This window comes from Pelodiscus sinensis, chromosome 4 (genome assembly GCF_052426305.1).
Source record: "Pelodiscus sinensis isolate ZL-2025 chromosome 4, ASM5242630v1, whole genome shotgun sequence".
Taxonomy (NCBI): Eukaryota; Metazoa; Chordata; order Testudines; family Trionychidae; genus Pelodiscus; species Pelodiscus sinensis.
The window spans coordinates 18,958,199-18,985,542 of record NC_143055.1 but is presented as its reverse complement, the minus strand read 5'-3'; the positions used below and the strand labels follow the sequence as shown (position 1 = coordinate 18,985,542).

The 27,344-nt window shown below is 40.8% G+C and overlaps 1 protein-coding gene across 2 annotated transcripts in view; it reads right to left on the bottom strand.

Annotated features, from left to right (window-relative positions):
* Positions 1-2,118: 2,118 nt before the first annotated feature.
* Positions 2,119-27,344, bottom strand: part of CFAP99 (cilia and flagella associated protein 99) — a 70,813-nt gene continuing 45,587 nt past the window's right edge. For both annotated transcript variants that reach the window (XM_075930877.2, XM_075930874.2), the window contains 5 exons: positions 24,868-25,009; positions 22,114-22,265; positions 18,298-18,503; positions 8,529-8,709; positions 2,119-2,660 (listed from right to left, as the gene is read on the bottom strand). In XM_075930877.2, the coding sequence (XP_075786992.2) occupies positions 2,505-2,660; positions 8,529-8,709; positions 18,298-18,503; positions 22,114-22,265; positions 24,868-25,009 (837 nt within the window). In that variant the 3' untranslated portion in view covers positions 2,119-2,504. The remainder of the gene's footprint in view (positions 2,661-8,528; positions 8,710-18,297; positions 18,504-22,113; positions 22,266-24,867; positions 25,010-27,344) is intronic.

Below are 27,344 nucleotides of genomic sequence, written 5' to 3'. Positions count from 1 at the left end.
GGAGTGAATGTATTGGTACTGGATTGTGGAGTTGAGAAGAGGTAGTCTGGTCTAAGAAGTTGTTTGACATCCAGAGAAATATTATGTTTTCTGTGTGTCCAGTTAAAACAGGTCACATTCTGACTATTAAATACCCGACTTAGGTGTGAACATCGAGAATTATTTACAAATTTCCATAGTACATAATTTTGAACAATTGATACATTTTGGAAAATCACAATCTATATACAGAAAATATGGGAATAGAAAAAAAGTACAATTTGTAGACTACATTAATGATTATGAATTATCTATCCAGTTCTAGATTCAGTTCAATATAATGAGACTACATGCATTGTCATAATATGCTGCAATGTGCCAATGCAGTGTGTGGACCTAAACAGATGATGTAAATCTGATACACTCATCAGTTATTTGTGTTTGTCACAATTAAGGTCATTAACCTTGGTTTTATCTATGTGCTGTGCTATAATTCACCCATCACTATAAAATCATGAGTCTGTATTTTAAAAGCGAAGAATCACAATAGATTTGTACCCAAAATTCTCTATTCCGCCCTTGACTTAGTGGGTTATCTAAGTTAAGTTATGTGCATTGTGTTCTAAAGTAGCAGGCCGATCACGACTTTTGCTATGGAATTCCACAGCTAGGGTGCACCAATGAGAACTCTATCTCCAGCCTCATTTGAATTTCCTCTGGACAACTCCTACCACATTGTCATTGTTGCTTGCAGCTGCCACAGGTATGGGGGCACAGAGATAGCTTAAGTCTGATTCTTGGACTTTGAATATCAGGAACAGCATCTCAGAAGAAGTGAGCCACCATGTGATGACCTGGAGCAACATCTATATAGAGTTCCTGATCAGCTTTCTGTCTTTGACTTTCTTCACTCTCAAAATGTTAGGTACATCTGCATGTTTAAAAGATGCTATTTAACTCCATAAGACCCAAGGATCAGACTGTTAGCTTTACCATTTGTATTATTGTAGCACTAGGTTCAAATCAAAACTGAGACCACTGTGTTGGGTGCTGGACAAATACAAAGGAAGATATAGTCCCTGCCACAAAGAGCTTGTCAGTGTTAGGCTATTGCTCAACCTTTTACAGGCCTAATTTTCACAGTTATGTCACTGCTCAGACTATCCAACTATTTTCTCATTGGCGTTGCCACTACTACCCTTTCTCCATGAATTATTCCTACTGAACTACTGTCTCAATGCTACCCTGGCTTCCTGATACCCATTGGCCCAAAAGAACTCTTCAAATCATCTGGAATTTATCTAGAGATGGCAACTTTTTTGAATAATGAAAAATACAGCACATTTCATAAGTATTTCAGATAGTGGAAAATATTTTCACAGCTATATGGCGATAAAATAATTCCTTAACCCATTAGGTTTCTTTGGTAAAGGAATTGTAATACTGTATGAGCATTAAGAGTGGCTCCCTGTATTTAATGTCACATATAATCCAATTAAATTTCAATATTTGCAATGGCAGTAATTAAATATCTTGTAACTGGCACAAATTTAAGATAGAAGTACATATTGTATTCTTTCTGCTGCAGATTTTAATTGAGATTTACATCCTCCCTGGCATGATGGCTACAGAGTCTTATGACTTGAAGGTTCATTTACAGAAACAGCATAGAAATGGTCTTAGATGTCAAATTATCTTTTAGGTGACTAACAGGATTTTGATTGCTTCTGAAAACTGCTCTCTAAAGAGGAGAATAAGGAATGTTAGTTTCAATCAGCACTTTTAGATGAAAGGAATTTGCTTGAGCAACTTGAGAGTAGGTTTAATTTTGTGCTTAAAGTTAGTTAGACCCATGCCTATGTACCATAATGAATTGGGGCCTAAATAATTATAATCCTTTCACTTTCACAGGTGAGGCAGAGAGCCTGACTATATTTGGAAACTTTCAGTATTGGACCTTAGGATGCAAACCTGGTTCCTTCTCTAACATTTCACAACCAGCGTTGAAACTAGTTGCCTTACTGAATGGGAGGCAATCACATTCCATATTTCTGGTAAGAAAATATGATCCCTGTTCCAAACTTGGGTTGATCACATCCCGTGAAACGCAAACATGCACAAGTAAAAATTCTATTTGTGTTAAATATTTTTATTTTTTATTTCAGAAAATGAACATAACAAAGAACTGACATAGCATATAACAATGGCAAGATATATATTCAAAGTCCTCTTTGAATTCTTACCTGTTAGTTTGTTGTCACAAGCAAATTTCAAAGTAAATATGTAATCTGTTATATGTTTTACATTCTAAATAGAAAAAGTCTCAACAAATTTGAAATACAATTTAGTTGATCAAAGTTACAAATTCCACTTCGGTTATGTTGGAGCTGCTCATAATTTAACTCGTAAGCCAACACATGTGAGAAAAATGGCTTATTTAAACCCTTGCATTAGCAGATACAGTAAGGAAGTGTTCACATTTAGACCAAGTCTGGATTTTTTCCAAAGTGATTTCATTTTCCATATTATCTCAATATACAAGAAGTGGTTCCATTTCTTGCAGCTTGATATGCAGCCATTTTCTGAGCTGTTTCTCTGGACATAAAGCCATGCTGAAGCATCTTGAACTGATGTCCCCGACTCTCTTCTAACTCTTTCCAGTGGGGCTCTTGCAGAGAGTTCTGCAGAAAAGAAAGACAGATTATCATGGTACAAACATGAGTGTCTAATCAGATTAAGGAATTAATTTTCACACAACAATCTGAATGGCTGGCAAACAAAAATTCCACTAGGTACTGTGATTGGGGCAAGTATATCGCTTCATATTGGCTTCGATAAACAGAAACAAACCAAGGGTGATAGGCCCAATTTGTTTAAACAAACTGAGGCCAAGACAAAATCAAATTATATTTGGACTGTTATGCTCCTTTTATATCTCTGTCAGAAAGTTATCCTGATAGTCCTATGTCAACACTCAGATGCATACAGTAATTCCTCATTTAACACTATTGATATGTTTCAGAAAATGATCATGTTAAGTGAAAACGTGTTATACGGGGTCAATTTTCCTATTGAAAATAATGGAAAAGGTGCGGGTTGCGTTTCAAGCGGTGGTGTCTGATGGGACCGGGACATAAAGTTGGGGGAGAAAGAAGACTGGATTACAGAAGTGAGGGGAGGTGTTTGGCTCTGGGAAAGGGAAGGGGAGGAGGGGGGAGGGGGATTGGGTTGGGACCTACACTGCATCCGGTGGGGGGGGAGGTCGCCGGGGAATGGTGCGGCAAGTGGCGAACCCTCCACCGCTTTCCAGGGTGGAGGGGGAAGCCCCACGCAACCGCTGGTGACGAGCCAGCTGGGGAAACCCAGCCACCGGCCTGCAAGTGGGGGCAGAGGAAAGGGGGCAAGGCGTCCGGCGAGGGGGAGTCAGTGGGGAACAGTGTGGCAAGCAGCAAACACTCTGCCGCTTTGCAGGAAGGCGGGGGAAGCCCCGCGCAACCACTGGCAATGGGCCAGTGGGGGAAATTGTGTTATTCCGGGGACGGTCGTGTAATTCAAAAAACATTCCATAAAAAAAAATTGTGCTATCGCAAAAACGTGTTAAGGGGCACGTGTTAAATGAGGAATTACTTATATCTATATCAAACTTTACGGCTACGTCTACACTGGCATGCTTTTCCGGAAATGCTTTTAACGGAAAAGTTTTCCGTTAAAAGCATTTTCGGAAAAGCGCGTCTAGATTGGCAGGATGCTTTTCCGGAAAAGCACTTTTTGCGGAAAAGCGTCTGTGGCCAATCTAGACACGCTTTTCTGCAAAAAAGCCCCGATCGCCATTTTCGCGATCGGGGCTTCTTTGCGGAAAACAGTACTATGCTGTCTACACTGGCCCTTTCAGGCAAAAGTCTTTTGGAAAAAGACTTTTGCCCGAACGGGAGCAGCATAGTATTTCCGGAAAATCACTGACGATCTTACATGAGATCGTCAGTGCTTTTGCGGAAATTCAAGCGGCCAGTGTAGACAGCTGGCAAGTTTTTCCAGAAAAGCGGCTGCTTTTCCGGAAAAAGTGGCCAGTCTAGACACAGCCTACAGGTGTTATGATTCAACAGCTAGGTTCACAAAGACCATATTCCAGAAAAAAACAGCACAGACAGACAAAGCTACTTTAGTATCTAATTGCACCAAGAATGTTCTTTTTACATTAGTTTTCTAAATTATAATATACGTTCTCTTTTGTTATGAATTTAACAGTGTCAAAATATGTGTGGAACAAATTCTGCCCTCATTTACACCTGCACAAACCAACTGAGTTAAAAAGGTTTATATAGGTGTAAACGAAGCCAATATTTGATCCAGGGACTTCAACATCAAAAAGGGTTCTTCTACTTTCAGTGTATTTGGGAACTGAGAGGTAAGGCATCAAAAAGGTAGGCAGTACAAGTGGCATGAAGGGTGGACTCTGCTGGGTTATTGCACAGAAAGAGGCTTCCTTTCCTGCAGTGAAGATACTGGACCACTTTCTGCTCTAAGTTAAACCTATGAAAAACAACTGGGCTAAATCGACAAGGATTTGGCTTGTTCTCTGAAATAAACCTTGTCCAGGGCTGAGTAAACCCAATCAGCACTGATGAGGACCTAATATTTTCCTATAACTTGTGCTTTACTTATACTTTATATTGAATTATAAAATGATTTTTACAACTATCTGCCTTAGGACTTAAATGGGGGGGAAAGGATTAACATCTTGTGATATTTTAAGTGTAAAGTTATGCAAAACAAAAGAATAGGACTTCACAACAGTTACAAACTCTTATGCTTCAAATGATAGCTGCATTCACAGAGTCATATTCTACCATCATATTGTCAAATATCCTATCTAGAGATTTATATTTCTTTTTTATTTATTTCAAAACATGACTTTCTCTTTGTAGTGATTTGAATATCTTTACTACACTGCAGTTTTCCTTTGAGAACTCTAATTGCCCTAGTCTAGGCCTGGATTCAGCAAAGCATCAAAGCAGGTGATTAAGGCCTCCATTTGGGAAACCACCTCTATTTAGGACACACTTAAATAATCTTCCAAATAAAGCCCCAAATATTGTTCTTTGCTGAGCAAAGTTGGACTTAAGAATATGCTTAAAATTAAACACACATTCATATGTTTAATGGATTTGTGCTTTAAATGGAGATTTTGAAGCTGCAATAAGCAACCTCGTGAAAGGATTACATTAATGTACTATTTATATCTGAAATCTATGTTTTCATCTAGGCCAGTGGTCACAAACCAGTAGATTGGGATCTACTGATAGATCTTAGAGTCTCTGACTGGTGATCTTGACTGGTTTGGCCAGGAAGCTATCAAGCTCTGGCACTTCAGTTGCCTTCCTCCCACTGTCATGCTGTTCTTGCTCTCCACCTTGGAGCGGCCTCCTTGGGAGCCTCCTGCTTCCTGTGCAGGGTGTGAGGAGAGAAGGGGGGCAGGGCATGGATGTCAGGGTGTCCCTCTTTCCCCTACTCTCTACCCTTTCTCCACACAGAGAAAAGGGGATGGAGGTAGGGTTACCAGATGGCTTAAAAAAAAATACCAGACACACTTGATCTCAGATGGGGAGGGGGAACCAGCTGGGAATGGAGCGGGTCTTTCCGGGAGGAGGGCAGGGGGGCAGCCATCCAGTGGGAAGCAGGGCTGGCCAGGCGGGGGGGAGGAGAGAGTCAGGGGCAGTGGGGCTGGCCAGGGGAGATCGGGAGTGTGTGTTGGGGGGCAGCAGGGCTGGCTGGGGAAGATGTGGGGGGAACGACCGGTGAGAAGCAGGGCTGGCCGGGAGGGAGAAGGAGGGAGCCGGGCTGGCCAGGTGGGGGGCGGGGGGAAAGAACTGGCTGGCGGGGAGCGGGACTGACCCGGGTGCATACAGATCCTGCGCACAGTCCTGGCGAAGCACAAGTGAGTCCAGCCCTGGGGATTCCACCCCACCCCGGCCCTGACCCCACACCCCGCTCGCGTAGTTGCTTACTGCCTGGCTGGTAGACACACTCAGCGTGAGCATGTCTACCAGCCAGGCAGTTCACAACGATGTGATGGTACTCATAATAATAATAAAACATACCTAAAAAACATACCTAATTAGAAAATACCGGATATTTTATATGTCTGGTATTTTCTCAATTTGTTTCCTGGACAGAACCTTCAAATACTGGACTGTCCAGTTCAAAACTGGACACCTGACAACCCTAGATGGAGGGAGCTTGGCAATACAAATCTGTCTCTTGCATACACTGTGTGTGTATCTGTCATTTTCAGACATTCACACTGTACTTCACTCTTATCTCTTGACTAAGGATGTTAAGGATCATGTAATTGACTAATCGAGTACAGGCAGTCCCCGGGTTATGTACAAGATAGGGACTGTAGGTTTGTTCTTAAGTTGAATTTGTATGTAAGTTGGAACTGGTACATATTGTAGGGGAAATTCTAGCCAAACATTTCTCCAGAGCTCAGTTTTATTCTCCCACACCTCACTTCCCTCAGTCCTTTATTCTCAAGCTGAGGTGTCTGCTGAGAAAAGCCGCTCCACGTCTCCCTGGTCTGCTGGGGGGGGGGGGGGGGGTGGCCTAGCTTCGCATCTCCCTGGTCTGCTGGGGGGAAGCAGCTAATGCGGGGTTGCCTCACCCTGTTTGTAAGTAGGGATCCGATGTAAGTCGGATCCATGTAACCCGGGGACTGCCTGTAGTTGAAGCATTTTTGCATTGACTATTCGATTAGTTGATAGGGCAGCGTTGACTCTTTGAAATGCTGCAGTGGCGTTTCAAAGGGGCAGCGCTGCACAGCTGATCCTGGGCTCTGAGTAGCACTGCCCCTTTAAAAATGCCGTGGTTGTATTTCAAAGGGGTAGTGCAGCACTGAGCCCGGGCTCCTCCCCTTGCTGCCTCTATCTGAGGCTGTAGAAGCTGTAGGCTCAGTGCCTATAGATGAGGGGCAGCACATGGCACCATGGAGCTGTTGCTGTACATGCTAGCTGCTTTCAGCAGTGGTGCACGGCCAGGGCAGGAGTAAGCCTGCCTTAACCCCGCTGCTCCACCACCCGGAAGACATTTCAGTGCCCAGCCAGAGCCTGCTTCCTGAACCTCTGTCCCAGTCCTGAGCCTTCTTCTGCACCCAACCTCCTGCCCCAGATGTGAGGCCCTCTGCCCCCAAACTCCTTCCTAGAACTTGCACTCTGAAATCCCTCCTGGACTCCAACCCACCCTGGGCTAAGCCCGGAGCCCTTCCCACAGTCTGAACCTGTTGGCTCAAGACCAGAGCCTGCATCCCAAACCCCTACCACAGCCTGGTGAAAGTGAGTGATAAGGGAAAAAGGGGGATGGAGTGAGCAGGTTGAGACCTCAGAGAAGGAGTGGAGCGGGGCCTCAAAGAAGGGGTGGGAAGGAAGTGGGACAAGAGTATTTGGGTTTGAGGTAGATCTCATATTGCACTTAAATTGAAAAAAGTGATCTGCCTACACTGCTCCTTCTTGCGCAAAAAAATCCCTCTTGTGCAGGAGCCATTCTTCCAAAAATAAGCGGCAGAACAGCTCCTTCACAAGAGGGGTTTTTTGCGCAAGAAGAAACAGTGTGGACAGCTCCTTCTTGCTCAAAAGCCCCTTCTGCAATAATGGTGGCTTATTAGGTATGCAAATGAGGAGTGGCGATATTCATTTGCAAATCTTCTTGCGCAATAATGCACAGTGTAGACGTATCCCAGGTGATATTCCTCACAAGCCAGATTGCCTAAACAGGCTAGCATCTATTCTTTGGTTTCTCTCCAGAGACTATGAACATGGTAATGGACAGCAGTTATAAATTAGCACATAGCTCTTTATAATGAAGCACATTTATTTTTAAGGTTAAAGCATTATAAAGAAAACATATTAAAAGCAATGAAATAATCTATGTACGTGATAAACATTTATCAGAGGTTACCGTAACTCCAACCTAGATATCAGGTGGGTGTCAGTCCTTCAAAATCCATGGCTGGTTTTTCTCCATGGTTACAAGTTCATAATCATTGTCAGTGTCAGTGCATTTTCAGTGTCAGAATCAGAATAACCATGAATAGTTCAGTTTTTTCTTCATACTATGTAGAGTGGACCTTTGATCTGGGTCTCATGTAATAGATGATCGGAAGACAATGCCTCCTCCTCAAGATGCAGCTTCAAATCTCTAGGTTTGTACATATTTGAAGGTGGGGAATTTACATTCACCTCCCACTAGGTATTTCCCAGGAAAACCACTTAACACTGTAAGTTCTTCAGGGCCATTTTTATCTGGCACAATGTTCACAATAGTCCTTTGTATTCTCAAGTCTCACATCTGTCACATCTCCCCTCTTGAGAGGTTACACACCATTCTATTCCACATTAAGAAGTAAACCATTAATTTAATATAATGGATCCCAAATTCAATAAGGTATCTCAAGAATACTGCAAGAAATTGCTATGTCTGTCACACTTACATTTTGCTAACTGAAACTTAAAAATAGATCCCATCATAACTATTTATTGCAACGCTGATTTTCTTACTTCATATGATTCCCAAGATCTTCCTGGTCCCGCACCATCTTTCTGGGGTGTAATCTTTAAGATTTCAGCTTGTTTTTTACGCTCCATAGTTTTCTCTGTAATCTTTTTCTGAAGATCTAAAACACGTTCATTTTTCACAAGTCCTTCAGTTAACTGGGGCTTTATTTTCTTCTCTTCTTGTCTGCAAGGTCAAAACACAGAGCAACATGTATATTTATTAATAAACTCACAATAAAACAATAAAGAAACTCTACCAAAACAAGACACTCCACTGCACATGCAAAGGATGAAAGAACAAATAACACATAGCAGCTGGAAGGCCATGTTGCTTAATGCACCAATGGTGATAAGCCTGATATAAAAATCTGAATAGATTAGAACAGAACAGAATAGACTAATGCTTCTACCAGCATTTAAAGGGCTGAGACATTCCTGTTACTATGGGCTAAATGTCTGATATTATTCTATGCCACCAAAACTGATGCTCTGTCATTTAACTTACATTCTCCCCCCAAAAGTGATGAAAATACATTAATTAGTTTTATGTAAATACTTGATGATCAAACAGTCAGTGGGATTGAGCAACAAACCTTTCATTGTATGGAAATCAATACACTTGTAAACACAGCTACAGAAGAAGCTGCAGAAATCTAAAGTTAACAGCATTCTGGTAGCTATTTCATAGTTTAGGTTGAAAGTAGTTGTTCATTACAAGCCCCTATTCAATTCCTCACTACTATCCTGATCATGCCCAAAAGAAGCCAGTCCTAGAAATTTTATGTCACACCTCATGCTAAGGTAGACTATTTCTGGGAGGTTTGGAAAAAATTCACAAAACGAGTTTTCAAGTCATGGTCTTGGTTCTCCCAGGCAATAGATTTCCTAATCAAATGAGGTGACATTGGTTTGGCATGGGAAAGTGTAGACCCAGTGGAATCCTTACAGGAGCTCAAAATGAGAAAGTAGGTTAAGTGCACCCAATTTAACTGCAGTATATTTAGGTTATGTCTACACTGCAGCCAGCAAAGGACTATTTTGTCACGGGCAGACAGATGTGCTAGCTCCGTGCAAGCTAATATCAGTGTACCACAAATATCAGTGTAGGTGTTACAGCAAGGCAATGGCACAAATTGTCTACCCAAGTTCAGGCAACAGGACTCAGGTGAGCTGGTAATCTGGCATCTAGCTTTTGATACCACCCATTCCACACTGTCCACATTGCTATTGTTGTTAGCATGTTAAGTCAAGCTGAGCTAGTGGTTGTCTGTCCACCCAAGATGTAAGGCATACCCCAACTGCAATGTAGACAGAGCTATAGAAGCCATTTTGTTGTTAGGGCTTCTGCTATATGAGGGAGCAAAAACTGCTCATTCATTCCTTGAAGGGGAACTTCAAATGTATGTACTGTTCTTGGTTTATTTTATGACTAGAAGATTTACCGGCGTTGCTCAAGCCCTTCAGGACAGAGGAATGAGGGTGTGTGTGTGGGGGGAGCTGGAGTCAGGGCAGGGGGCTGAGGATGTGGGGGGTACAGGAATCAGGGTTGGGAGCAAAGAGGGACTCAGGACAGGGGGCTGGAGGAGTTCTTGAACAAACTGACTCATGGATAGACAGACAGATAGCCACTCAAATTCTCTCAAATATATAGTAGATATAAATCCTTGTTACAGTCACAGCCCATAGAACTGAAGGCTTGAAGGAAGGTGCTTTGCTTTCTGTACTGGTTTCTAAAATAAAACATCAAACCTCTATTCCACAAGAGATATGGGGTTCCTCTCCCTTTTTTGGTATCAAAAAGGAAAATTCTGCCCTTTTACAAATAACATGTTGTGTATTCGATCTGCTAGACTCTCTAAAATATTTCCTTATTATAGACTTTTTAAAAGCTTTCTAACTGTTTTGGGGACTGTGTACAAAATACAGGCAGAAAAGATTTAAGAACCCTCCATGCTTGCAGACAGCCAAACTACCCACGTACCAACTCATCTGTAAGGACAAAGACAAGATAGGTGAACAACATCTTTTATTGAACCAACTTCTATTGGTGGAAGGTACAAGCTTTCTAACTTCACAGAGCTTTTCTACAAGTCTGGGGAAGATAACTAGTGTTAGGTAGGAAGTGAGCAATTAAGGGTTTGCAGGTTTTCGGATGTGTTACAAATTGTTGTAATTGATCATAAAATCAGCATCTCTGTTGAGTCCATGGTTTTTAGTGTCTAGGGGTATGTCTACACTACCACCCTAGTTCAAACTATGGTGGTAATGTAGGCAACCGGAGTTGCAAATGAAGCCTGGGATTTGAATTTCCTGGGCTTCATTTGCATCTTGCCGGGTGCTGCCATTTTTAAATGTCCACTAGTTTGGACTCCGTGCCGCGCGGCTACACGTGGCACGGACTATTCCGAACTATTGTTACTCCTCCTAGGAAGCCTAGTCTGAACTACCTAGACCGTGCCATGTGTAGCCGCATGGCACGGAGTCCGCACTAGTGGACATTTAAAAATGGCGGCGCCTGGCAAGATGCAAATGAAGCCCGGGAAATTCAAATCCCGGGCTTCATTTGCAACTTCTGTTGCCTACATTACCACCTTAGTTCGAACTAGGGTGGTAGTGTAGACATACCCTAGCAGAGTTATGAGTTTAGGTACCTAGGCCTGTCTTTTGAAGGCATTGCACAGATTTCCTTTGAGGCTGAGGACTGAGAGGTCAGATATAAAGTGGTCGCTTTATGAAGTATTCATCCAGTGATATGGTGTTTTTATCTTTTATTGTTTTTCTATGTGAGTTCATTTGAAAGCATAGTGATAGTATTGTTTCACCTACACAGTTGTTGTTGGGGTATCTGATGCCCTGGATGATGCATTGGAGGTATGTTTGCAGATTTCACACCTGTTGTTCTAGAGGGGCTTTTGGTGACTTAGAATGTTCTGGTCTGTACTTTGTTATTTTGTTGTCTAAAACTTGCCAATTTATACACTCAAGGATGAAGGTAGATTCCATCATTGGAAAATGTGGTATTTATGTGTGTTATTAAACAGTCAAGAGCAATTTATTTAAAAAATTCAAGGAAACGTTCATGGTTGAGCTTGTTCTATTTTACAAAAAGAATGGAGTACAGGCAGTCCCCGACTTACGTGGATCCGACTTACGTCGGATCCCTAGATACGAACGGGGTGAGGCAACTCCCGCACATGCGCAGCAGCATTCCCGGGGCTCGCTCACCTGGGTCCTAGGATCCTCCTCCTCCTCGGGCCGGCTCCGACTGGGGTCCCGCAGAGCTGCCGGGCAGAGGAAAAGTGCCTCCCCACGCCCGCTGCCCCCCCTCACCCCCCTGCCAGCAACAGGCTGCCCCCTCCCCTGAGCAACAGGCTACCGAACAGCAGACAAAAGCAGCCTCTCCGCCCCTCCTCCCCCTATACATGCTGGGCTCCCTGGGCAAACAAAGACTCCACCAAAACAAACAAAGTGCTGGCCTCATTGTGTTAGCAAAAAAGGACCCTCCTCCTAGAACCCTGGGTGGTGTGTGGAAATAAAGCTATTAGCTCAAAGCATGGTGCAGAGCTGTTTGGTATTTGATGAGTTACTCCTTTAGTCCTGAGTTTGTCACAGGGACAGAAATAGATGTGAAATCTTCTGAACAGGGGAACAGACAGCAAAACAAACATTAGAGGGGAGTTAACCTTTCCCTATGCTATCCAAAACTAAAAAAAATGTTTGGCTAGAGTTTCCCCTACAATATGTACCAGTTCCGACTTACATACAAATTCAACTTAAGAACAAACCTACAGTCCCTATCTTGTACGTAACCCGGGGACTGCCTGTATCTCTTTGGATTTGTTAATAATTAGTCTCAGTGACCCTGTGCAATTTGAGACTGTATTCAGAACCTTTTTATGTCTTTTGTCATGTTTTTCTACTTACTTATTTCAGCAGGGAAAATGAATGTATAAATTGTTAGCAGCAGTCATTTTAATGTGTAGCAAGGGATATCCACTCTGAATGTAAGCACACAAGACTGTCGTGTTGACTGACACCATGTGATGATGCAAGACACTTAAATGAACAAATTCTGGCATCCTACTAAAATAATTAAAGTAATACATACCTAACTTATCTGGGAAAGTTACTGCCATTCATAACAGCAGTTTGCCCATCAGCATAAAAACACTGTGAAACTGTATAATCAAATTTCATTGTTGATTATCCTCCTGCTGTTCATGGGTTTAGTGAAAACTTAACTATGAACAGTAGGAATTCAGCAGCTAGATACTACTTACTACAAATACATATTGAAAAACACATATTTATATACCAAGAACACTCACCCAGAAAATATTTTGAAGAACCAAACTTTGCCCTTTCTATAGCCAATTGTTTAGGTTTTTTAAAATGAGTCTTGGCACATTGTCTGGTAAAGACAAAGCCGGCAGTTTAGCAGAAACCCATAACATAAATCAAGACATTTCTGTAAAGAAAATTTCCTGGTGGAATAACAAGATCATTGATGACTGTAAAATCATTTTACATTGCAATATCTTAGTGACCTTAGAGGATACTCTAGCCTAGCCTTGTCATATCTTGTCTAACATTTTAATGAGCCTTAATCTTTTTTTTTTCACTTCGGGGAAATCTTATGACATTTAGATTATATTTGGACGTATTAGACAGAATTCTACTGCATGTAAAAAAAAAAAGCAGAAACTCCTTTGTTTCCACAAACATAGCTATGAATTGAAAGGGAATTCCAGGTGATTGTACATTAATAAGAATGTTATAAGCAGCTGTCTAGATTTGATTTTTGAAATCCTAATGACTGTTTACTTATTCTACCTAAATAAGTAGCTTGTGAAATTGGCTCAGATTAACATATCTAGGTCAGAGGCTTGCTTCAGAGTTACCATAAATCATCTGAGAATGTCCCTGAACAGAGGGCTCCTCAATTACACTGAGCTGACATAAATGTGCTACCCCAAGCCTCCTCCCAAATCCCTGAACATACAGAAAGTGTACTAGACTACAATGGGTCTGCTTACCACTTCATACAGAGACCCTTGGGAAGCAGAGCCATAAGGCTGCTCTAATTTACACCTGGGATTGGGTCGGTTCATACACAACCCAAAGGTATGGGGAGCATAAAGCCATTTTTGCCTTACCACACCTCTTTGCCCTACATGCAGGAATGGAATAAATGAGAATCAGGCCTCAGCTGTGCAACCTTGCACTTGTGTTTTGCCTCCTCTGGGCTTGCCAGCATGGCAGCCTGTTTGTTTGATATTGTCGAAGATAGTCAACCACTGTGAAGGATATTGCTTGTTGGTATGCTCATTTGTATGCCAATAATTGGAATGTTATTGACACCTCTCATGTCATTGCTGCCAATCTCTGCCAACAATACCACTGGTGAAAGGAACATGGAATATGCACTTAGACACTTTCTGAAGTGTTTTGTAAGCATCCACATACTTGCCTTTACAATGGATGACATAGTTTCCAGTATGAAAAATAATTTCTTAGGCTTCACTTTTGATATAATCAATTATATGCTTGCTTGATATGCCATTTTGTAGTGGTGTCTATCTATTTAAAAATAATATTAAATGTAACCTGTGTGTTCAGGACCCAGTTAAACTGAGTGACACAAATGAAGAGCATGTTTTAAAGCAAAACTTAGTGATAACATCTTAGCTGATTAATATTAGCTTTTACTATAATGTGACTCGAGTTTAAATGTGCTAAGGACATGTTGTACACAGCAATATCCCATTAATTATTTTTCAATCCCCATAATTAATTACTTCTGTAAGAGCAATCCCCTTGAGTGGGATCCATACAACTTGCACAATAAATCACACTGACTTGAGATAATGCAGGATTTAGGCTCTCTACAGGATTAACGTACCAAGTCAGTAGTTTGTTGAGATGAAACGCAAGCTGCAGAAAATTTCCCATAATTTGCAAATAGGTTTGCAGTCTTACTGTAGCAATAGAAATGCCATTACATTCTTGCACAGTAGCTGATAATGCCTGGAGAACAGTGCTCTTTGTACACTTTACAGATCTTTGTGGGTTGTAGATGTAAATTGCCAGGGAGCTGTGACTGGAGAAAGTCATGTCATATCTAGTTTCCTACATAACTATTTAAATGTTAAATATCTTTAGCCAGGTCTACACTAGATCTGGAAGTTGAGTTAAGGTATGCAACTCTAGCTACAGAAAATATGTAGCTGGAGTCAGCTTACCTGAAGCTGAGCTTGGCGCCATCTTCACAGAGGGAGACCAATGGGAGCAAATGCTCACGTCGGCTTACCTTACTCCTTGTGACTGCGAATAGTACTGGTGCTACTACTGCTGACTGGAGCCAGCCTTGTCATTTGATTTAGTGGATTTTAACTAGACCCACTAACCTGAATATCAGAAGATTGATCTTTAGCATAGAAAGTGAAGACGTGGCCTTTGAGTGTAAGATAAGGCCTACTCCAAATTAAAGTATGTTTTAATACTTTCATCATAAGAACAGCCATGCTGGGTCAGACCAAAGGTCTATCTAGCCCAATATCCTGTCTGCTGACAGTGGCCAATACCAGATGCCCCAGGGGAAGGAACACAATAGGTAATCGTCATGTGATCCCTCTCCTATCACCCATTTACAAACAAAGGCTAGGGATACCATTCCTACCCATCTGGCTAATAGCCATTGATGAACCTAACTTCCATGAATCTATCTAGCTCTTTTTTAAACCCTGTTAAAGTCCTAGTCTTCACTACATCCTCTGGCAAGGAGTTCCACAGGTTGACTGTGCACTGCGTGATGAAAAACTTCATTTTGTTTATTTTGAATCTGCTGCCTATTAATTTCATTTGGTGAGCCCTAGTCTTATATTGTGGGAATAAGTAAATAACTTTTCCTTATTCACTTTTTCCACACAAGTCATGACTTTATAGACCTCTATCATATCCCCTCTTAGACGTCTCTTTTCTAAGATGAAAAGTCCAACTCTTTTTAATCTCTCTTCATATGCGACCCGTTCCAAACCCCTAATCATGTTTCTTGCCCTTTTCTGAACTTTTTCCAATGCCAATATATCTTTTTTGAGATGAGGCAACCACATCTGTATGCAGTATTCAAGATATAGGCATACCATGGTTTTATATAGAGGCATTAAGATATTTTCTTCTTATTCTCTATCCCTTTAATTATTCCTAACATTCTATTTGCTTTTTTGACTGCCACTGCACACTAAGTGGATGTTTTCAGGGAAGTATCCACAATGACTCCAAGATCTCTTTTGAGTAGTTGTAGCTAAATTAATCCCCATCATATTATATGTATAGTTGGGATTATTTTTTCCAGTGTGCATTACTTTACATTTTATTAACATTAAATTTCATTTGCCATTTTGTTGCCCAATCACTTAGTTTGGTGAACCTGAATAAAACCACTGTCTGCAAACAAGTGCTGTTTCATTTGAGTTCTGTCATCTTTCACATGATAATCTGTTCTAAAGAACTTTCCAAACACAGCAGCTGCAAAAATTAATTAAACTTAGTTTTAATACCATGGGTAAGGCCATTTTGAACCTAAAATAATGGAAAGATTCCATTTTAAAGGAGTTCTGCATCAACCAAAATGCAGAGTCTACGTATCTAGCACAGAATATCCTTTATTGGGTAAACAGGATGGAAAAACGTTCTTGGTAGTACATGAGCTCTGAAAACCAGTTACACTGCAGGTTCCTTGTATACTCCCTCAGAGCAATGAAAATTCAGAGCCAGGAATTTATAAGGAGCAGTGGCCTCAACTGTATTTCAGTTCCATTACTCTTAATCAGAATCTATTCTAAAGATACCAGGTAATTGAGCAGTGCAGACTTATGCTGTCAATTGACTTGAACTACAGTTACTAAATAAAAGCCTTTCTCTTTTGAGCATTGATAACATGGAGTCCCACTCTTTGGAGAGTAACTTGCAGTAACAATCCCAATTAGAACTCCAACTACAGAGAACTAGTTGAATAACGATTTCAGGGCTGCTCTTTGGAACTGAGGATGAGAATTGGAAGCTAAATCAATAAAATGAATTGAACTTCACGTAGCAGCCTTCTGTACTTCAATGATAGGAGCATTTCCCAGAAGCAGCTACTTTGGCCCTGATTAAATATAACTACATATACAATAATGGGATATAAATTAGCTGTTACTGTTCAAGAAAGAGATCTTGACATCATTGTGGATAGTTTTATGAAAACATCCATACAATGTGCAGCAGCAGTCAAAAAAAGCTAACAGACTGTTGGGAACTATTAGGAAAGGAATAGATAATGAAACAGAAATTATCATATTGCCTCTATATAAATCCATGATATGCTAACATCCTGAATACTGCATGCAAATCTGGTCACCTCATCTCAGAAAATATATACTGGAATTGGAAAAGGTACTAAAAATGATTAGGGGTATGAAAAAGATCCATATAAAGAGAGATTAATAATACTGGGACTTTTCAGCTTGAAAAAGAGATGACTCGAGGGATATGACAGAGGTCTACAAAATCATGATTCATGTGGAGAAAGTAAATAAGAAAGTGTTATTTACTCCTCATAACACAAGAGCTGGGGGGAGGGGGGAGGTCACCAAATTAAATTAATCAGAAGCAGGTTTAAAATAAACAAAAGGAAGTATTTCTTCACATAATACATAGTCAACCTGTGGAACTCCTTGCTAGAGGATTTTGTGAAGGCCAAGACTATAATAGGGTTAAAAAAGAACAAGATAAGTTCTAGGCAGATAGGTCATTTAACATCTAAGTCCCAGGATAGACAGGAATGGTGGCTCTAGTCTTCTTTGTTTGCCAGAAGCTGAGAATAGGTGATGAGATGGATCACGTGATAATTACCTGGTGTGTTCATTTGTTCTGAAGTACCAGGCATTTGCCATTATTGGAAAACAGGGCACTGGGATAGATGGACCTTTGATCTGACCCAATATGGCCATACTTATGTTCTTATATCTTAAGACTCTGAGGCAGTGATACATGACAAGCTAGTACCCAAATTCAATATAGCAAGGAATAAAATAAAAAACAAAACCCAAAAGGAAAATATTAAAGTTAATCAGCAATACAATAATAACTAACCGTGAAGTCAGGATATGATAAAAGAAGGAATAAGACGCCTGTGTGTATGTCTGTGCACACACGTTTCACGTCCTGAATAGCTTTCCTTTTTAAGCTCTCTGGGGCAGAGACCTGCCTTCTGTATGTCTGAAGGCACCTCACCTCCAAGAGCTGTGGGCACTATACAATGGTGAATAATAATAAATAAATTTAGATAAACTTTAAGATATTTCTCCATGATCTATCTCCATGCTAAAAGTAATTGAGGTGAATTATTAAAAGATATAGTTCCCAAAAATGTCTTTAACTAAGATACACAGTCTAGCTTCTCCACATAGTGAATGAGATTTAAAGAAGGATATTGTGAGGTTAGTGTAGGGTTGCCAGATGGTTTAACCAAAACTATTCCCCCCCCCCCCAAAACCATCAGAAGAAGTCTCATCTAAGAAACAAACTGAACTAACCACAAATATAAAAGCCAGTTTAATATGTGTGATGTAAATTAATTTGAACAGCAACACTGAAATCCTGCCCACACTGTGGTCAATGACAGAATTCCTATTAAATCGAGTCAGGATTTCATCCCAAATCTTTCATTCCAGCAAACACGATATTAGCCATGAATGTTCTAAACATCTCTATGCTATTTTAAACTGACTTTAATGCAGCTGCTTTTCCGAGTGCTGCTCTGAAGATGGAAATCTGCTCCAGTTTGTCTAGAAGAAGTTGTTCTTTGGTTTGTTTTTCATGTATTATCTGGTCTCTCTTCTCTTCCTCTGCCTTCTTCTGTGCTTCTTTCAGTAAAGCTAGGCGTTCACGTAGTTCTACTATTGACATTTCACCACTGAAGCCATAGCCAGCAGTCTACAGAAATACAAACCAGTGAGTGGAAAGAGAATATTTTGATCATATTTCAGCTCACATTGAGGGGTTTTGACTTCAATTAAGCAAACACAACTTATTTACAAAGCTACTTTCTGTGGCTAAGAAATCATTTTCAGAGATGTATCATAGCACATAAAGCTAAGATGTGGCATTACAACTTTTCACAGAAGAAGTCTCATCTAAGAAACAAACTGAACTAACCACAAATATAAAAGCCAGTTTAATCTGGCCAGAAATGATTCCACATAAAAAAATTCAATTTTAATGAGAAGTTTAAAAGTTAACAGCATCATTTAAAATCTAGAAAACTGTGAAGTCTGTAAAATCTGAAGAGAATATTCACTCATAAATAAATACTGAGAACATTTGTTTGCTAATGTCTAGTGTGCCACTTGTTTGGAAGAGTAATGTAGCAACAGTTTATGAGCCTAATCCTCTGAAATATAGAGCACCTACATTTCCTGTTGAGGTTAATAGGAGTTAACAATGCTCTGCACCTGGGAGAACACATTTAATTCCAAGGCCATCATTTTTAAATCTGAGTGTCTGAAGTTAGGCACTGAATTAAGCCCAAAGAGAAGCAGCCAGAGCATCAGAGAATGCTGAGAAACCACAACCTTCACTGAAGTGAATGAAAGCTGCAGATGGTAAGCACCTCAGAAAGTTAGGATACTTCTAAACAGAAATTTATCGGCTTGAAATTTCTAGCCCACTACCAAAGCCACATATGAGCTGCAAAATTATTAGCTGTGCAGAAATTATACCTCCCTCACATATTCATGGGATAATCCCTTCTAAAAGGTAAACCAAAGACTTCTGAAAGGCAAACATCAACATTATATCACCACAGTGAGCTTCTAAGAAATCTCTCAAGGGACATTGCTGGGTCTCCAACACGTTTTGAAAACTGCATCAGTTTCACATCAAATTATTATTTTAGTCTATCTTGATAGATTTAGTTTTCACATCTCACAATACACATCCTTGTAGTGTTCCCTCAACCACTCTTTGATGCAGTCAGTGCAGAGCTGTAAGACATGAAGTGACAATGAAAATGCATGAGAACAGGATGGCGATTCTGTTGGCAGTGTGTGAACTTGGTAGGGAGACCAAACAATGTTATTTTTTGAAAGAGGTTTTGCTCAGACGCCCAATGTGGTGATTGAATTTTAGAAATATTTCCAGTGGTGATCCAGGTGTTCCTTTTCCCATGAAGTAGATAACACTGCTGTTCATGTAATTGGAGTGCCACCAAGTGGATAGCTAGGTACGCTAAAGATTATGAAAGTGTGCGAGAATTTCAATGACTCAGATTCTGTTTCATCTGGTATGAAAGTGTATCTTCACAAAAAGAGAAATACAGGACAGGCAAGTAAAATGTACTAACTCAAACTGAAGATACAGCTTTAGCATTACTAGGAAATTATAATGCAAACCTGAGAGTTTTCATTCATTTCTTCTTACATCTGGTTGTAATTTGAATGGCCAGCTCACCTGTAGCAAACTTATACTTAGCAAAGGCTTCCCTTTGGCTTGGTTTGAGTTTTTCAAGTATGACTTCAAATGTGTTGTGTTTACCTACTATTTGAATCTCCTCTCAGGAATGAGTTAGACAGGAAACGATATTTAGAGCTATATTCTGCTTTGGATACAAATGGGATTGCTGTATATGAGGAGCTGACTGCAAAATATTGCCCACTGCAATTGGCAATGCAATGAAGATGCCTATACAAGAGAAAGTACTGGAATTCCCATCCCTTTTCTTTTAATGAACCAGAGACTGAGCATTGCTCCACAGCAGTCTGTGTGACTGAGAAAGCTCTGTAATTCCAAGCCCTGACTAAATTAAAGAACTGTGCCATTGCACCACTGCTGGTCAGACTGGTTCAGGCATAAGTGCAAGCTGCAATGTAAGCACACAAGGAAGCCTGTTCAGGGTCCACAAAGTGCACTCTGTGCATTCTCAGCACTCCCTGTGAGCACTGGAGAGCTTGTGGATTGTTGACTCTTTCCCACATCCCCATGCCATAGGTGTATAACCTCTGGGACGTAACGTCTATTTGTAGTTCACATTTTTGGCTTGTTCCATTGTCTGCTTCACACTGCTTCATCCTGCATGAAGGTTTGTATGTGCATTGTGAAGAGCGGGGTCTGTGGTCTATAGCGAACTAGCCACACTCAACCGGCCAAATAGCCACCTATGGCTAGTGACTAGTGTGTTGGACATCACAGCTCTAAGTGGATACCATCTTTGGCTGGCTGTGTTCCAAGGGAGAAGGAAGTTGACTTTATGCTTTTTCTTCATTATTTTCAGATGAATTGGGTTCCCCCCCCCTTTTTTTAATCTGTTCTAATTTTGTTGGGTTTATACTTTGATTTGTGGCTGATACTAGTTTCATGCCTTTGTGTTTCCCTTTAAGGTGCCAAATGACACGGCCCTGTAAATTCTCCCTTCCTCACCCCATTCCTAATGCAGTGTCCCCCACAGGGAATTACTAGCTCCTCTGGGAAGCAGGGGGGAATGGGATGGGAGAGGAAGAACGTACATGGATTTTGGAGAAGTATGGTGTGGGAAGATGGTGATTTTGTTTGGGGATCTGAGGAAATGATGAGGGGTAGCCATGCTACTAATGACTCAGGTCTGTTTTCTGCTTTTAGATCTCAGGGGTTCGGGAGATACTGCTAAGGCAGCATGTGGACTGCTGCCCAAGGCATATCCCTCCATGGAAAAAATAGCAGCTCTCTGCTGGTTTCTGCTGACTAACCATTAGGGATTTTTTCTTTTTGTTTTTTAGCTGAATTCCCATGGAAGAAGGAAAAAATGAAGAGTGGTTTTGACAGTTTAAAATTGCTAGTCAACTTTTATTTTGCTTTATCTTTTTGTTTTATGCTGCTCCAAGTATATGGGGAAGTGGAAAAGGAGGAAGACAAGATCCTAGGCAAGACCTGTCAAGTTTTACATTATGTAGCCCCAAAGCTAGCTTAAGAGGTGGCAGAACCAACTAGTAATGTTGTCACAGAAGGGAGGGTGGGAGCATTGTGGGATTGAGCGGGGAGGACTAATTTCACCAACGCAATTGTAATGCTTGCATTTCCAGACCAGACTGCCACTGTGATAGTACAGTGACACAATGTTGGGGACATAGCTTTACTCAGTCAGGGTAGTCACTGGAGTGATATGAACACTTCTATATTCAAACTCCATGGGTGGATATGAGAGCCTTAAGTATTGACAAAATTGTTACCGTGAAAGAAGATAAAATATAGTGGCTCTACTTGGCAGTCTCTTAAGAAACATGTTATGGGCTGAAATCTGGCTTCGCTGGACTTAATGGCAAAACTCCCCTTCAACTTCAATGGGGTTAGATATTCATTTGTGCTCATAACATTTTCTCTTATAAAGATTTCATTTATAAACTCTGGGGAAATTCAGGTTCAGATGTAATTTTTATACCCAAGCCTCATGTCTTGGGATCATCAATAAATGCATGTATCTAACATTAAATATTTTTGTATACAGTATAAATCTCATGTCTGTGTGAAATGTACAAATGTCTCTAAAATGGCTATTTTTTTCTTATTAGCCTACCTGGGTTAAGTCAACAAACTTGTTCCTAAAGAATGGAAGAGATTCTATTGCTCTGATCTGTTGAATTAATTCATATCTTTTCTTAATTTTCTCCTCCTCTTCTTCCAGAGCTTGACGAAGAAGCTCCCGGCTCTCTCCAGACACTTCCTGAACTGAGAGAATACAAATAAGGCATGTTAGCTGCACATCCAATGCTGTGATACATTTGGAGATGAATTCTTGTACATGTTTGAATAATGACACTTATACTGGTGTGAATATACTTCAGGTAATAATCCTTCTCTTCTGGGAAGGATGATTAGAGACCAATAACTACTTTCCACCTCTCACATCTATAATTCTATGAGAGTTGCATACACTGAACTGAAATATAAAGTAGTTGATACTGACAGTTGACATAATTAGTATATAACAAATTATTTTCTAGTTTAGACTCAGGAGACTGAAAAGTAGAAATATGCGTAGTTTCATTTACTTAAAGTACAGACCCTGTACAGCATCAAATATTCATGGCTTTCCAAGCTGCATGTACTCTGGAAACCTATGGATTATGGCTCGCTGCCAGGCTGACCTATCTAGGATAAAGACTGATGTACTCAGTGTGACCCAGTAACCTCTTGGTGCCAACTGACAGAGCAGAGGCGGCACATAGTGTTTTACAGGAATTTCTTGGGTTGGATGTATGCATGTTAAGTTTACCAAAGGGTGGCATATAAAGTCTCTAACAAAAGTGAAAAATATATGTATGGATAATGTTTAGTGAGTTAAGGCAGGTCACCAGGCGATAAACACACCGCTGACAGCTAGGAGGGAAGAGATGGTTCTCTTTCTCTCTGGCTGGTCAGGTGTGTACCGTTGCCTTTATAATGGAGACCTATCGGTAGTCTGAGCCCAATCCTAAATGTGAAACTGACAAGAAAGAGGCACGAGGGAAGTCTTGTTTATGAGTTAAAACAAAGATAACTGGGGATACAAGAAGACATCCATTGATCTTTTCCACTGAGGAGGTAAGCTGACATTAAGGGAAGACTACAGCAAACCTTGGCTGCTACATGCTGGGTAAGCTTTGCCCTATAAAGACACAACAGTAACTAGTTAAGTAAGTCTAGGGTCTAAAATGTGTTTTTATTTTATATGTACTCATTTATTCCCAATAGTTCTACTTGCTATCCCTTGCATCTTTACATTTTGTTTAACAAACCATTACTATAAACTTTCCTAAGTGCTGTGTGTTAAGCAGAGTAGGAACATGAAGTGCATCTGGTAAACAGGGGCACAGAGTTCCTATGGGAGCAGTCAATCTGTGAATATTGAGAGTGCAAAAGAACAGTGCCAAGGGTCTTTCAGAGGGCTCACGGATGGAGTGTGCTTATCACTAGCCTGCAGAAGGACTGCAGAGACTGAGTAGGTTGAGAGGGGAATGCCTGTGTTGGTCTTGGCCAGTGGAGTTGGGGAGCTGACTCTCAACGGGCATAGACAAGGGTTCCACATCTGTATGGCAAGTGGCAGTGAGGTGCCTCATAGCTTTAGGGCCTGCTGGAAGCATCATGCTTAGAAGCTAAAAGCAAGAATTAAAATCAGAATGACAGATTGTGACGTAGTGGGGGTACTTGCTGGGCTGTGGTGACCCCTGCTGTCTGGAGCAAGACCCAGCAGGGAAAGCCTCACTAGGCAGAGGTAATGCCAAACTTGTTGAACCAGTGGCCAGACACCCCCATGGAGAGGAACAAAGGAAGGTGGAATGCTGCCCTGGCTGGGGGCAGGGCTTGGAGAGGGTTAGTTAGTTCCTATCTGGAAGGCAGGGAATAAGGAGCTGGGGAGGGGGCTGGGACTCCCCTATCTCAAGGGGGCACTGAGGCCTCTTAGCCCCAGTTCCTGTAACCAGATTACATCTGTGCTATGGTGTGCTGGAGGAGCAATAAACCACCCTCAATTCCACTGGCTGGTGCAGTCTGTTTGTGCCATTTCGGGGTGCAGGAGACGGGGAACCCCCAACGTGCCGTCACACAGATGTGTGACGCTATCCAGGTTTGTGCATCTTCTGCACTCTATAATTCACAAAGCTAGAGACTGTCTATTCCTAAGTGTTTGTGTAGACCTACAATGGACTAAGTTCTACACATATCTGTGGATGGAGAAACAGACCAGCTTCACGCCCAGCCTAAGTCTTCTAAGCTAAAATATAAACTGTAACATCTCTTGGAGAATTGTAGAGAGCCACTGACATCTGCTCTCTCCTCTCCCATCACCACTCTGCATTTACACCCTGTGATTTATTTTGGTGGACAGAAGAAACTGTCTTGTATCTCAGTGGCTGTCTTCTGCCTCTCTTCCTCAGCTAGGAAGAGGCTAATGAGGTGAGATGTCTCCTTCAAATTTTTCAGATGGCCCAACAAATGCTCTCTTTAGAACACTGGGGATTCAGTATGAGTCACAAGAACCTGAGCACCATGTACTGATATGGCAATCAGAACACGCAATCACATGTACCGCTTCTGGAAGGAGGGCAGTCTGGTAGCTCTTTCTTTAGCACAGGGAATAATATCCCTGGACCAGTAGCTTAGATAATCATTTCTGCTAGAGTGGGCTCCAAGATTCACCTATTACATTGGGTTCATTTGTTTATGGGAACATATATTCTGGATTTTTCCCCTCTTCCTTTTCAACAACATTTAAATGAGTTGCCCACTAATATTAAGATAAATGACTTTGGAAATTTGTCTCAATCCTCCTGGGGCTTTGCAACACAAATACCTATTTGCCGTTTGTACTTCTGGAGCTTCATTCGTGCTTGCTTCACATTTTTATGTCCTTCTACCACCTGTTCCACCAACTCTCTCATTTCCTTCTCTTCCTGAAGACGTTTCTCTGCATATTGGCGCATCAATTCTGCTGTCTAAACCCCAAACAAATAAGAAGCCAATAAAGACAAAGATTTAAAAAAACTGCTCTCCTTGCTGCAAATCACTCAACAAGGGTCAGGACAGCTGGATTAGCAGGACTGCAGTCTTTGCAAAAGTAACAAGGGTATAAGGATGGAGACAGGAAGGAAACCCCAATATAATCATCCTGATTCTGCCTCATTCCCCTGTAGCAGTTCTGCTGGGTTTGTTGTAACTCTATGGCTACAGCAACCCTCTAAACAAGAAAACAAAAATAATATTCAGAAGGCCACACAGGAGAGAAAGTTCATTTGCACCATCTCCACAGACTTGTTCCCAACTGTTTTTTGGAGCAAATAAGGAGTTACCTCTTGCACTGGTCATGACTTACTGAGGGCTTGTTTATACAGGGACACTGGAAGGTTAAGCTGACTCATCTTAAAGTGTAGAATCAGCACACATTTGTTAAAGTATGGATGGATACTCTTATTCAAAAATAAACTGGTCTTAATCTGCTGTAACTTAATCCTTTTCCAAGGAGGAGGCCTATTTACTCCCGAATGAAAGCATCTGTACCCATTTTAATGTATGTGTATAGCTGAGTCTTCTTAACTTTTCTGAGTGTACCATGTAGACATGTTTTATTCTCAGGCAACCCTCCTATTGGGCTATGTTGAAATAGGGGTCCTTAATAAGCCTGCATTAAATTTCTATAGTACTTAGATATCATGTTTTCAGCTACCATCATAGACTTGTGAGAGGAGATGAATTAGCCCAAAGATTGTGTACTTAAAAGTGTATTTCTTGAAACAATTGTTCAACATTAAATATGCAAGCACGCCAATAAAGTATTCTGTCTAGGCTTCCCCTTCACTGAAGTTCTGTATATCCCAAATAACATGGTGCAAGTTAGGTAAGCTCAGACACCTTGTAGGGATAACATATTAATGTATTGAAAATGATTCCTCCAAATGGAAGTGACTCCCCATAATTTGTTCCCCACAACTTAGTGTTTAGATTTATTATTAATTCTTCTTCTTATTATTATTATTATTTGTTAAGATTGTTAAATGTTTAGATTTATTATTATTATTGTCCCTTTAGAATATAATGTATTAGGTAATGTAACTTAGAACTGTTAAAAATATAATCCTATGTAACCAGAAACAGCCCCCCCCCCCCCTCTGTGCTCCAGGGCATACTCAAGCTTGTGCAAGGGGCTGCTTGAAATTGACATTGCAGAGATACATTGTAACAATGCATTGTCAAGCCACTAACTCTGCTATGGGAGCCAAGCCCTGTAATTGACTAAGGGCATTGTTACTTAATTGAGGCCTGTTCTCTTTAAAACATTGTAACTTTATTCAGCACTCAGAGAATGTTTTAAGCAATACCACCCAGAAACTTTCTGTAACTACAACTCTGATATATGTAAAGTTATTATTACCAGAAACTTTTTGTAACTACAACTCTAATATATGTAAAGTTATTATTATACAAAAACATTGTATGGGAAACATTAAGGAATGTATGTAAGAGAGAGAGAGTGCTTGGATGATGAGTGAATGGTTCTGAGAGGTGCCAGCCTGAGAATACAGCAACAAAGGGCTGAAGAAGGCGTCAGGTGCCAGTGCAACCAAAAGGTGTCAAGTGGAGAAACTGGAGGTCCACCCGATGAGATCACTGATGAGCACCTGGCAGCCACCCTGGAGACATCAGCATGATACAGCAATTTCCATAGACTGGCATAGGAAGAAATTCCTATAAGAACTGGACTAAAAAACTATGGAATCAGAGCCCAAGGTTCTGCTGCCAGCCTACCAGGAGCTTCAGATGTGCACCTGATCAGGACTTCGCTCCCCACTACCATCACTTGTGTACAGAATACCTGGCCAGTATTCTGTCACAAGCAACTTCCAGGCTGGTAACTATACACAGAACTTGAATGAATGGATGTATGAATGAATGGTTTATATATATATATATATATATATATATATATATATATATATATATATATATATATACACACAAGTGTATAAGGGTTAAGTAGTGATAGGAATAAGTAGTTAAACAACGTTGTTTGCTTCTATCTTTTCTTTATTTTTTATTATTATCTTTACAATAAATGTGGCTTTTTGCCTTATCCCCCTCATAAGATCCTGCTTGCTTTTATTTGGTACAACAACCTGACCTACTTGTTGTTGCCTTGATCCCATTCAAACCACAAAACCACTGAATTCACTGAAAACAATGGTCTTTAGTCTCTTGTAGGGATGTTAAATACTGGTTAATTGAACAGTCAATTAACCTCATGAATTCTTATCAGTTACTCAACAATTCTATAGT